This window comes from Podarcis cretensis (genome assembly GCF_951804945.1).
Source record: "Podarcis cretensis genome assembly, chromosome: 12".
NCBI lineage: Eukaryota > Metazoa > Chordata > Lepidosauria > Squamata > Lacertidae > Podarcis > Podarcis cretensis.
The window spans coordinates 49,067,206-49,080,294 of record NC_137181.1 but is presented as its reverse complement, the minus strand read 5'-3'; the positions used below and the strand labels follow the sequence as shown (position 1 = coordinate 49,080,294).

Below are 13,089 nucleotides of genomic sequence, written 5' to 3'. Positions count from 1 at the left end.
TGTCATGCAGCTGACAACGGAAAATGTTTCCAGTGACGCCAGGGTCAGTTGTTTCCCCGCTTTCCTGTTTTTGCAGAGAGTCCCGAGGAAAGGAAAGCTGTGGAGACGGCTTGTTCTTATCTGCAGTCTAACAATCTGGGAATCTGTGAAGTGACACCTCCCCCTGAACCCCTCAAGGCTAACTTGAAACTTGGAATGGAAGGAGAAAAAGAATTGTGGCCGGGGCAGCCGATTGAGTTGAATCTTATTATAACCAACGAGTCTGCAGGTGCCTGGACAGTCAATCTTGCAGCATCTTGCCAGTTAGAATCGTATACTGGGAAAGTGGAGGCCAGCCTTGCCACCATCAGACAGACTGTCCAAACAAAAGACAAGGCAGGTGTGTATACCTGAAAACGGCTGTTCTAAACCACATTCTTTTTGATGCCATGATCGCTGCCCACTTCCCTACAGGAGGAGAGCCTCTCCCTGCTGGAAACACAGCTGTTTTGAGCAATGTGCAGAGCTCCTTTTGCAGAGTTAGAACATTGAGAACTGCCTTATGCCAAGTCAGACCATTGGTATATCTATCTCAAAAGGGACGCAGATGGCACTGTGGTCTAAACCACTGAGCCTCTTGGGCTTGCCGATCAAAAGGTCGGCGGTTTGAATCCCCGCGACTGAGTGAGCTCCCGTTGCTCTGTCTCAGCTCCTGCCAACCTAGCAGTTGGAAAGCACACCAGTGCAAATAGATAAATAGGTACCGCTGTGGCGGTAAAGTAAATGGCGTTTCCGTGTGCTCTGGTTTCCGTCACGGCGTTCCATTGCACCAGAAGCCATTTAGTCATGCTGGCCACATGACCTGGAAAACTGTCTGTGGACAAACGCCGGCTCCCTCGGCCTGAAAGTGAGATGAGTGCCACAACCCCAGAGTCACCTTTGGCTAGACTTAACCGTCCAGGAGTCCTTTACCTCTTATATTTAGCTCAGTAATTTCTACACCAGGGGTCAGGAAACTTTTTCAGCAGGGGGTCGGTCCACTGTCCCTCAAACCTTGTGGGGGTCCGGACTATATTTTGAGGGGGGGATTCCTATGCCCCACAAATAACCCAGAGATGCATTCTACAGTGGTGCCCCGCAAGACAAACGCCTCGCAAGACGGAAAACCCGCTAGACAAAAGGGTTTTCCGTTTTGGAGGCGCTTCGAAAAACGAATTTCCCTATGGGCTTGCTTCGCAAGACGAAAATGTCTTGCGAGTTCCTGCGGTTTCCCCCCCCTTCCCCCCCTTTTCCTAAGCCGTTAAGCCGCTTATCAGCTGATCTGCTGATAAGCCACTTAACAGCTGATCCCTAAAAGCCGCTAAGCCGCTAATAGCGCTAATCCGCTAAGCTGTCAATGGGCTTGCTTCGCAAGACGAAAAAACCGCTATATGAAGAGCCTCACGGAACGGATTAATTTCGTCTTGCGAGGCACCACTGTAAATAAAAGGACACATTCTACTCATGTAAAAACATGCAGATTCCCGGACCGTCTGCAGGCCGGATTTAGATGGCGATCGGGCCGGATCCGGCCCCAGGGCCTTAGTTTGGCTACCCATGATCTACACTGACTTGCAGTGGTCCTGCAGGGTTTCTGGCAGGGTTCTGTAGATGCCAGAGAATGAGCCTGGGACCTTCTACAGGCAAGGCTCTACCACTATAGCTAAATCTCTTCTCTCGCCAGGTGTTTCAGTCTCTCACTGGTTTATTTGTAGTGTTTTTCAGTTGGAAGCGGGAGGCACTGAGGAATAGGGTTGCCACCTTTGGGCAAGAAAAGGGACAGGTTGGGGTGTGTGGGGAATTGGGAAGCTAAAGATTACTTTACCTGGTAAAGAAATGACTTCAAAGCGACCCATTACAATCATCAAATGGAAGCTATCAGTACCTGCAAACAATCCAGCAACAATACTGAAAGGCAGTGCTCCCCACCTGCTGAATTTCTGTCTGCCAGGAGGAGGATAAATGTAGAAACCCAGTCAAAACAAAAAAGGAAGGAAGGTGGGGACAGATAGCAACAAATTCTTAGCTTTGAAGGGGCTGAGGCTGCTCCTCCAGGAAACATTTCTTAGAGCCATTGGTAAGAGTTTGGCCCAATTCATAAGAGCCTGCTGGCAAGCTCTATTGGCTAGCCTGGAGCATCAATCAGCCAGCTTTGGAGGGTGGGCTCAACACAAAGGAGGAAACTCTAATGCTGATTTTATTTTGTCATGACTCTGAAAATGGGTTTGACCCTTGTGGTCCCTTCCATCTCTAAAAATTCTATAACTGTGACTCGATAACACCATCCCATATGCAAGGCTTCCTTCTTCTGCATCGTTTCTCTTCCTAACTGTCTCTTCTTTCTGTTGGTGCAGTTAATTCCATCCCTCTGAAAATAGCAGCTGATGCTTACCTGAAAGCAATGATGTCAATAGAAGATGAACTTCTGGTCAATGTCAACATTATTGCTGAGGTTCAAGAAACGAACGAGAAGCTCACGGAAGAGCTGTCTTTAACCTTCAAGTACCCACCTCTGAAAGTGGAGGTAAGAAGTTAAATAATATTAGCTCGGTGCAGGGTGATCAGTTTATGTCAAACCTGAGAGCAGATGAGCTGGAAAGAGAAATAAATAAAATAAATAGGGGCTCCACTGAATTATATATATTAGTTAGCAGGGCAAACACTGCTACCTTAGGACTCCACTTACCTCATCTGTTCAGATGGGGCAGGAATTGGGCTCAGAGGAAGTGTGTTGTGGCCCCAAGACCCATAATAAATTCCAAGTTTTACTTCTGGAGTGATGGTGGCTCAGTGCACCCGGTCAGTCTAGGTCCCAGAACTGGCTACTAGGAACCGACTTCTGCTAGGTTATAGTTCTTCCCAAACCAGTCGAACTCCCTTCCATAGCAGACCTTGCATCTACACATTGTCAGAACAAGGAAATCACACACTTACAGTACTTACTCAGCCATCTAGGAGGTTGACTGGAGGGGAAAGAGAGGCAAGTGTTATAAGAAAAACTGCTCCCTTTCCCTTTTGGGGTATTCCGGAGCCCGGATAGAGTCCTTAAGTGGCTTTCCTATTGGTAGGAGAAAACAGAGGCCAACCAGAGTATATTGAGAAGCAAAGCGGCTAGTTCCTTTATTAAAGGAACTGTTGCAACAGGGTCCCCACTCACCACACGCAGGAGGGAGAACCCCAAACAATGGTGCGCAAGCCGTTATATAGACTTTTGAAATTGCCCACCCTGTAGCCCAAGACCACCACCCCAAAACATCATACATACATCACAGAAGGAGGCGGTCTACAGCAGAAAGACATCACAGGAGGTGGTCTACAGCAGAAATCCTGCCTGCCAGGATACCTGATAATGGTCACTGATCGTATTACCTGGCCAGTCTGGCCATGATTTTGTGATGGTTAATACTTTAGTTCCTGAATCCAGGTCACAGGCTCACCCTATTCATACACAAATGGGATTTGCAAGCAAAAAGACAAATGGGAAGGCTTTCCCTATTTGCCTCCCTTACTGCAGAGGAATAAAACAAAATAAAAAAATTACTTCCAGTAGCACCTTAAAGACCAACGAAGTTGCAGAGGAATATTTGAGGTCATTGAGAGAGTCAAAATGGCTTCAGGATTGTTCTCCCATACTATTTCAGACACACATATTTAATAATAATAATAATAATAATAATAATAATAATAATAATTATATCCCGCCCTCCCCAGCCGAAGCCGGGCTCAGAGCAGCTAACAACAGTAAAATGATACAACATTCTAAAATCATTTCATTATAAAATCAGTTCAAATCAACTCCCCGCGATGACCAACCCTAACCCAGCTCCCTTTTCCCGCAGTGTTGTGCCGTCAGCAGCTGTTTGTGGATGGTGAACATTCACAATCATAACCTTCCTATTGTTCTTATATGAACATGGATTGCATGCTCTTGACATTTCCTTTCGTCATCTTGAATCCGTTCTTCAGCGGTCGTTCTTTCTTTTGCAGATGGCAGACACTGCAAAGATCAACCAGGATTTTACCTGTGCGTTTATTTTCAAGAACACACTGTGCATTCCCTTGGAAAACTGCAAACTGCACGTGGAAGGCCTTGGCATCTTTACGATGGAAACGTTTGATCAAGGGTAAGGTGCATGTAGCTAAAAGGGGGCGACATGCTGGGCACTATTTTGCTGGCACTGTTTCTCTGACTTCCTACCCTGGATCTTAAAGGCGAAGTTCAGTCTAGAACTTCAAATTGTAAGAGTTCTCCCCCCCCCCCCTTCTATTGCAGTAATCACTCACAGGATTACTCAAATTCATGGGAGGACAAGGCTATCAAGATGATGCCTATGTTGTGTCTCCATCAGAGGCAGTATGCCTCTTGGTACCAATTTCTGGGAATTGCAGGAGTGGAGAATGCTGTCGTCCTCAGGTCCTGCTTGCATCTTCCCACAGGCATCTGGATGTTCCCTGTGAGAACAGGAGGTTGGACCATTAAGAGCCTAAGAACCGCCATGTTGGATTTGTCTAGCATCATCTCTCCAAGTCTAGCCAGGCTGTTGGTTATTTGTTTGAGTTGCATACAACAATTAAAAAGGGATGCAGGTGGCGCTGTGGTCTAAACCAGGGACGTCCAACTCCCAATAGACTGCAATCTACTCACAGTATAAAAGTTGTTTGGAAAGGCAAAGCTGTTGGTCTTGTTTTGGAAAGGCAAAGTTGTTGAGCTGCTTTTAGGAAGCCAGAGTTGTGGAGGTTTTTTTGGGAAGCCATAACTGTTGAGCTTTCTTGGGAAAGCCAAATTGTTGAGCATTTTTTTTGGGGGGGGGACACGGAGGGGCCAGAGATCTACCAGGAAACCCCGCAATCTACCAGTAGATCACGATCTACCTGTTGGACATGCCTGGTCTAAACCACTGAGCCTCTTGGGCTTGCCGATCAGGTCGGCAGTTCAAATCCACAGAACAGGGTGAGCTCCCATTGCTCTGTCCCAGCTCCTGCCAACCAAGCAGTTAGAAAGCATATAAACAGGTACTGCTGTGGTGCGAAGGTAAATGGCGTTTCCTTGTGCTCTGGTTTACGTCACGGTGTTCCGTTGCACCAGAAGCAGTTTAGTCATGCTGGCCACATGACCCGGAAAGCTACCTGCGGACAAACGCCGGCTCCCTCGGCCTGAAAGTGAGATGAGTGCTGCAACCCCATAGTCGCCTTTGACTGGACTTGACCATCCAGGGGTCCTATACCTTTTATGAACCGGATGGACCATTAAGAACTTAAGAAGTGCCACGTTGGACTTGTCTAACATCATTTCTCCAAGACTAGTCCGACTGTTGGTTGTTTATTGAGTTGTGTACAGCCCTTCAGTATGAATATCTCTGAGGCAGTTGGCAAAGTAACAATAACATAATTCTAAAAATCGATAAAACACCACAAACAGATAAAATGGCAAGTAAGGTAAAGGGACCCCTGACCATTAGGTCCAGTCGTGGCTGACTCTGGGGTTGCGGCGCTCATCTCTCTTTACTGGCCGAGGGAGCCGGCGTACATGTTCCAGGTCACGTGGCCAGCATGACTAAGCCACTTCTGGCGTACCAGAGCAGCACACGGAAACGCCATTTACCTTCCCACCAGAGCGGTACCTATTTATCTACTTGCACTTTGACGTGCTTTCAAACTGCTAGGTTGGCAGGAGCAGGGACCGAGCAACAGAGCTCACCCTGTCATGGGGATTCGAACCGCCAACCTTCTGATTGGCAAGTCCTAGGCTCTGTGGTTTAACCCTCAGCACCACCCGCGTCCCAAAATGGCAAGTAAAAAGCAGCAAAGGTTTATTTAAAAGAAGCTTGGGAAAATAAAAAGGCCTTTGCCTAGCGTGCGCGCGCGCACACACACACACACACACACATACACACAGGCGTATTAGTCTCCCGAAGGAGTTTCCCAGATGCAGCTCCTCACCCAAGAAGGTGGTTTTCCCCAATCAAAGCTGCCCCATCTCTAAAAGTGAAGGCACCCAGAGATTTGGGCCTCCAAAGGAGACTGCAGGAAGAGTGATATAGGAGTTGGCATTCTTTAAGGTGCCCGTTCCCAAGCCGTGTATAACTTTAAAGCAAATGATGGACCTGACGCAGAGAGACATCTCTGCAACATCGCTCATTCGTCGTCTCCTGGACTGGAAGATACCCAGTCTGACAGATCCACATATCTACAAATATCTCACACAATTCACGCGCACCATGTTGTGGTTGCCACGTAGCTCGTAAACATGACACGGAACCCTCAATCAGTTTTCCCCATCTCATTACCACCCAAGCCCAGTGTTGCCTTGTAAGTATGGCAATTCATGAAGCCACTTCCAGGCGTTTTCCTCTTCATTCCTCTCCTGATTCGAGGAGAGCACCAAAAGGGCAATCATACTTGTATAGGAGCTCCTCCACATGGGCTTTTGATTGTGGATACACTCCCCCAAGGAATCTAGCACACAAAGAGCTATGATATGTGACTTTGTCATTTTATTTTTTATCCTTTGTAGGGACATAGCGCCGGGTGGAATCTTTAAATCAAAAATTGTGTGCGCACCAAGGAGAGCCGGGCTGAAGAAGATTGTGGCCAAACTGAACTCCACCCAGCTGAAAGGAATAACTGCGGAAAAGGTTATTTCAATCACAGAGTAGCTGTCATTCCAAAACGGTGTCAGTGGCGGTGTGTGCAATGAAAGAGCCTTGTTGACGCTGCCTGAAGTCTTGATTATGTGCCCAAAGATAGGAGAGTGAGAGACATAAATGCGATATTAAGGGAGTTTAAAGTGGCTTAAGCTGTTTTGATTCTAGCTAATGGGAATTTAATAGAGATTATTCAAATCTGTTCTTGCATGTGTGGCGATTTAGCAGCTTATGGTAACTAAAAGCATGATCTGTGAACTCTGGAAGTGGGTTAGAGTTTTCCTTTCGCATGCACTTCTGAGCTTTGTGTCATGTCAGCAATCCTTGTGACTTCTTACTCCTTTTGGAATATGTGGCTACTTCTGCCATTTTCTTACTCCACATTGTTTGTAGGCCCAATTGCAGTACATTACGAATGTGAAAACAAACTAGTGCAGCTATAAACTGAGCCCCAAAATACAGAGGGGGGAAAAGATCATCACAACCACCAGCGACTAAAGACAAAACAGCGGGTGTGAGATGAAAATATTGATTCTTTAATAAGTACTGTTACACAGTCGAAGTCGGAAAACGAGGTACAAAGAGCAAAAAATAGAACACGTGAGACGTGAGATTTGTAAATGTACACACTCTTTAGTTGCATAGAATAGGCTAGTGCACAGTCTGCTTGTGAAAATAAAAGAATATTTTCTTGCATGCTGGCTCCCAGCCCATCATTTATTTAAAGCCTTTGAAATGAAGGCACCTTTAGCTTCCAGAACAGATGCATTTCTTATTTAAGACGTACTTCTGGTTTCAAGCAAACACTGGGGGTCATTGGTTGCACAATATTGCAGCACATGATGAGTTTAATGCACAAGAGCACTTTCAATGCAGCCGAGGTGCCACTTGTGCAAATACTTAAGAGACTTCGCTTAAGGCAGGATATTCTGCTGGCTTCAACTGAGCTATTCACAGTAGGTGGAAGTACACCTAGAAATGTAAACACTGGATCTCAGATCAAGAAGCTTATTTGGTGTGAAGTACCTTCTTGGGCTCAAGCCTAAAAGTCTCTCCGATAAATGAACAGAACAGTGTCCAAATTCATTTGGGTTCGGAAAGGGGGGAAGGCAAGATTAGAAGCTTTGGTCAATTAACCTTGGTATTCTGTAAAACAGTAAAGCTTTATAAAATGGCCTGGGGACCTGAGTAAGGCACTTTTATTCAGTGTAAGGGAGACAGCTCCTGCCAAAATATTGAATCCCAAATTGCATTTATTCCTCAATTTTTCCTGTTTTTAATTTTTAAAAAAGGATGGAAGGGGAAGAATGGAAATCCATCGCTAGAGGGTATATGACCGTAGTAGCCAACTCCTATGGGCCGAGGTCCCTTCAACCCCCACCCCCAATAAAATATTTGAGGGGGCTGAGCCCCTCCACAGTTGCTGGGCCTTGCCATTCAAATGCTGTGCCTGCCATGAGTCTTGTGATGGGTTGCGCAGGGTGGGGCTTACCTGGGCCCCCCAATACAGTCATACCTTGGAAGTCGAACAGAACCTGTTCCACAAGCCCGTTCAACTTCCAAAACCAAAGCACAGCTTCTGATTCGCTGCAGGAACCTCCTGCAGCCAATAGGAAGCCCTGTCGGAAGTTCGGCTTCTAAAAACAGTTCTCAAACTGGAACAATCACTTCCGGGTTTGCAGCGTTCAGGAGCCAAAACATCCGAGTACCAAGGCATTCAAAAACCAAGGTTACGACTGTATTTTATCCAAGTTGGCACCCCTGTGCCAACAGGACAGGTAGGCATAGCAGCACCCCTGTGTCAAAAACTAATAAATGTCACAAGACCTCAATGGCTTGGATTTTAACTTCTACTCAGAGAACACAGCCCAGCTCCCTTCACAGAAAAGGGCTCCCTTGCTTTCTCCTTCAATCCTCTGGCAACCACAGGAAGCAGAAATTGTGCGTAATTTGTGTGAGTGGAATTGCTTTCCGCTCACGGAGCCCCTGCTTTGGAGCCCAAGCCACTGGGAACCTGCCTCTTGCTTCATTTACCTTACGCAGGCAGCGTCAAAGCAGAAATCTGCCAATTGTTAGACAGTTCTCACTTTAGGCCCTTAGCACTGCAATAATAGCTATTACGATTTAACACTAGTACTTTGGAGTGCAAAAAAAGAAGAAAACCACCCCAGTCTTGCCAGCAAAGGCACGACATAGGTCCATTTTGAAAAGGCATGTTTTCCCACACGAATGGCGAACTAAAGAATTTGAGTAATTAGCATTTCCTGAACTGTTCATATTAAAGGCCACACATTAACTCTATTTTCCTATTTATTCCCCACGCTCAGGACTATTTATTAGGGCAATAAAATTAGAATTTTTGTTAGGCATTTTGCTAATAGGTGCTCTACTGAGAGCAGTGGAGAGGCTCCTCATAGAAAAATATGGATTACTGAGCGGATTGCGATGGTCCCTCTAAGACAACTGGTAAATATGAACTAGGATCACTGTTGAGTAGCAAGTTGCTATTTTCCCATATTTATTTGACACTTTAGCTGTCAAACATGGGCGGGTATGAATACATAGCCTGTCTCAAAGAATTCCTTGTCTTATTCCAATTCAAGAGACTTTTTTTTTTTAATGCAACTCCCAGACACAAAGCCAGAAGGTGAGTTGAAAATTTTGCCATGTAGCAGGAGAGGTTGCCAAGAATCATCATTGCAGATCTATCCGTTCTATTTGGCCGATGCTTTTATGCTTACTCAATCCTGCCAGAAAAGAATTCCACACACTTAATAGGCACATAACAATCATGACCGTCTGTGTTTCTTTTCTTCATTGAGTCCTCAGGTTTGAATTAGGGACTCGCATATTATGTATTGTGGAATTCCAAATATTTTGACAGCTGCCATTTTGATATACTTATCAATTTCCATTTATAAAACTACAATGCCTCTCTTCCTCCAATTATATAGCTCCATTATCCCTTCTAAAATGATATACTGCTTTAGAATCAAGCAGGTTGAAGGCTGGCAAGTTGTAGGCTGGCAACTGAAGGCTGGCAAGTTGTAACTTGGACAGTGTGCGGAGGGAGTGAAGGTACAACTGCTATATTTTCCTTCCCCTTTGTCTGCCTAACTCTCTCAACTGCGACGCAGAAAGAGCCATAGCTCAGTGGCAGAACACATGCCTTGCATCCAGAACATCGCATTTTCAATCCCCGGCCTGGCTGGTTTAAAAAGGACCAGGTGATAAGCAAGACCTCTGCCGGAAATCTTGGGAGAGTCCCGGCCAGTCAGATTTGACAATATGGGCTAAATGGACCAGTGGTTTGACAGCATCACAGACCCCTGCTCATGTCCTGTAAGGGGTGGGGGGGAAGAGTACTGGCAAAAAGGACCGGGGAGGAATGAGCATGAGTTTAAAAAGGTACGCACGCATACGCTCCCTGTTACGAGATAGCCCTAGCTTAACTTCATTCCCCCTAGTCCCAAAATGGTGGGAATCTCTGAGAGCTTTTCAGTTCCCTTTTTGACACCTGAAAATTAGTTTCCCGTTTTAAAAATTAGCTATATTTCGATTATATTTTGTTATCTATAAAGCTTTAAGTCCTAATACACTGCTACCTTGATTCTCAAACTTAATCCGTTCAACTCCTGAAACCAAGGCGCGGCTTCCGATTGGCTGCACTCAATCAGAAGCTGCGTCGGATGTTTGGCTTCTGAAAAATGTTCCAAACCCAAACACTTACCTCCAGGTTTGCAGTGTTCGGCAGCCAATTGGTTCAGGAGCCAAGCTGTTCGAGAACCAAGGTACCACTGTAATAGGCTAGGATCCAAAGAGCTACTCCTGGATAGATTGAAACACACAGCTCTTTTGATCAGGACGCTCCCCTCCTCCTAAGCTGCTTTAGAAACTCCCTTCAGTTTCAAAAAAGTGGTTTGCTATGCCCTAATAGGCAGTGGGAGCTGCAACTTAAAAGCAACACAAAACCCCAAGACACAGAGAAAAGAACATAGGTTGCTGTTGTTTTTTTAGATCCTAGCTATACTGAGCTCATCCATCATAGAGCTCTCCCTGTTCCCTCTATTTTTACAAAAAGACAACAGATAAGGTGCTAAATGGACTCTCCCAACTGATAAACAACACAAAACGCAAAAATCCCCTTGGTAAATTATTATTTTTTATAGCACCTGGTACTAAAAGGGACGCAGGTGGCGCTGTGGGTTAAAGCCTCAGCGCCTAGGACTTGCCGATCGAAAGGTCGGCGGTTCGAATCCCTGCGGCGGGGTGCGCTCCCGCTGCTCGGTCCCAGCGCCTGCCAACCTAGCAGTTCGAAAGCACCTCCGGGTGCAAGTAGATAAATAGGGACCGCTTACCAGCGGGAAGGTAAACGGCGTTTCCGTGTGCGGCTCTGGCTCGCCAGAGCAGCGATGTCACGCTGGCCACGTGACCCGGAAGTGTCTCCGGACAGCGCTGGCCCCTGGCCTCTTAAGTGAGATGGGCGCACAACCCCAGAGTCTGTCAAGACTGGCCCGTACGGGCAGGGGTACCTTTACCTTTACCTTACTAAAAGGGAAGATCGAAGAAGCCATTCATCTCTTTCTTAAGTCTTTGCTTCCAGACAGATTATTGTTCTTAGAAACACTGCATTACATGTATATTCTCTTGCATGGGGTCCAGATTCAGTAATACCACAGCATCTGTTGTTCCCAGACTGCTCACTAGGCCCTATAGCTGCAAAGTAACCCTTCTCTGTTTTTATTAGAGATGCTCAGTATCCTCAACACTGAAAGTCAACCCTTTTGAGATACATGAGAATATTCACTCAAGGCTCTGCCATTCAAAGCGATCAGCCAAGTCGCTATGATAAACTAGCCTCCTGAACACACTGTACAAAAAGATGCGCTTTGGACTTCAAGCATCTACACCAGGCCAAAACCACAACTGCAACAGTTCTCTTTCAGAGCCAGAGACTCTCTGTGCTGCAAATTACCGTATTTTTCGCTCTATAAGACACACCAGACCACAAGACGCACCTAGTTTTTGGAGGAGGAAAACAAGAAAAAAAAAATCTGAATCTCAGAAGCCAGAACAGCAAGAGGGATCGCTGCGCAGTTGTCAGAGCTGCCCCTAGGTCCCAGCTCACAGAGGACCAACGCGAGGCTGTCGTTATGTACAAAAGTCTTTATTGAGGTTCAGTTTCCATTTTAAAGCCGCAGCGCGCAGCTCTACGTCTTAACCCTAGACCGGCGAAGTACCGTCTGAGTCTCCTCCCCTATGACACCAGTTTAAGATCCTAGGCCTGCTCCACCTTTTACGCTGCTCTCTCCTCCTCTGGGTCCTCCTGCCCGCTGGGGCATTGCCCTTTCTGGACTCTTCCGACGCTGAGTCGCTTAGCTCCTCCCCCTCCCTCCGGCGGGCTTTAGGACCCGGTTCCCAATCCTCATTCTCTGCTGTCCCGCGCTCCTGTACATTTGAACTTGCCTCTCGCGCCAACCCAATGACCTTCCTCCTGACCGTTACACTACTTCTGTCACTGCTTCCCTCTTCCGGGATACTGGCCGGATCTGACCTCCCCTCCGTTGTCTGACTCTCCGATGGAGGTGTGGTCAGCCCTGCCTTATCTTCTCTCCCTGGTGGGGAATGCATTGGCCCCGATCCTTGGGACTCTTCCCCCCCACTCTGCTCTGGTGGGGAAGCTGGTCCTGATTTCCAACTACTGCTCTGGGAGTCCCTGCTGCCCCCTTGCTCCTTGGGCGTTCCCCTTGGGAACCCCCTACCCCTGGCCACTGGCGCCCCCTTCTGTGAATCTTCCGATTCGCTGGAGAGGCTCATGGAATCCCTCGGTCCACTGTCCTCTTCTCCTACGCTCCCCTCGGATTCTTCCCCTTCGCTCTCCATCTCCTCTCCTCCCTGTGCCTCTGCTCCTGAACCCCTGACAGCAGTGAAAGCAGCAATCCCTCTTGCTGTTCTGGCTTCTGGGATAGCTGCGCAGCCTGCGTTCGCTCCATAAGATGCACACACAGTTCCCCTTACTTTTTAGGAGGGAAAAAGTGAGTCTTAAAGAGCAAAAAATACAGTACTCTTTGAAATAAATGTAGATCAATGGGGCATCTGTAAGTACAGTGGACCCTCCGGATACAAACTTAATTCGTTTCGGGGGTCCGTCCGTACCCAGAAAACTCCACATCTAGAGGCACCGCTTCTGTGCATGAGGTGAAACCTGGAAGTATACACTTCCGGTTTTGCTGCATTCGCAACCCAAAAGTTACGTTACCCGAAGGTAACATAACCCAAGGTTCCACTGTAAATGGTCTAATGCCAGATTCCAAACCACCAAAGACCAACACCCCAAATGTAGTTTTTACATACTACGTATCTACAGCTTAGCTGTACTAATGCTGGTTTTTTTAATGTGTGGGGGGAGGCTGTTACACCTAATCTT

The 13,089-nt window shown here is 46.8% G+C and overlaps 1 protein-coding gene across 1 annotated transcript in view; it reads left to right on the top strand.

Moving 5' to 3' along the window:
- Window positions 1-7,358, top strand: part of TGM4 (transglutaminase 4) — a 29,885-nt gene extending 22,527 nt beyond the window's left edge. The window contains exons 12-15 of the mRNA XM_079947287.1: window positions 77-379; window positions 2,373-2,542; window positions 4,006-4,142; window positions 6,533-7,358. Coding sequence (XP_079803413.1) covers window positions 77-379; window positions 2,373-2,542; window positions 4,006-4,142; window positions 6,533-6,674 — 752 coding nt within the window. The 3' untranslated portion in view covers window positions 6,675-7,358. The remainder of the gene's footprint in view (window positions 1-76; window positions 380-2,372; window positions 2,543-4,005; window positions 4,143-6,532) is intronic.
- Window positions 7,359-13,089: the final 5,731 nt, after the last annotated feature.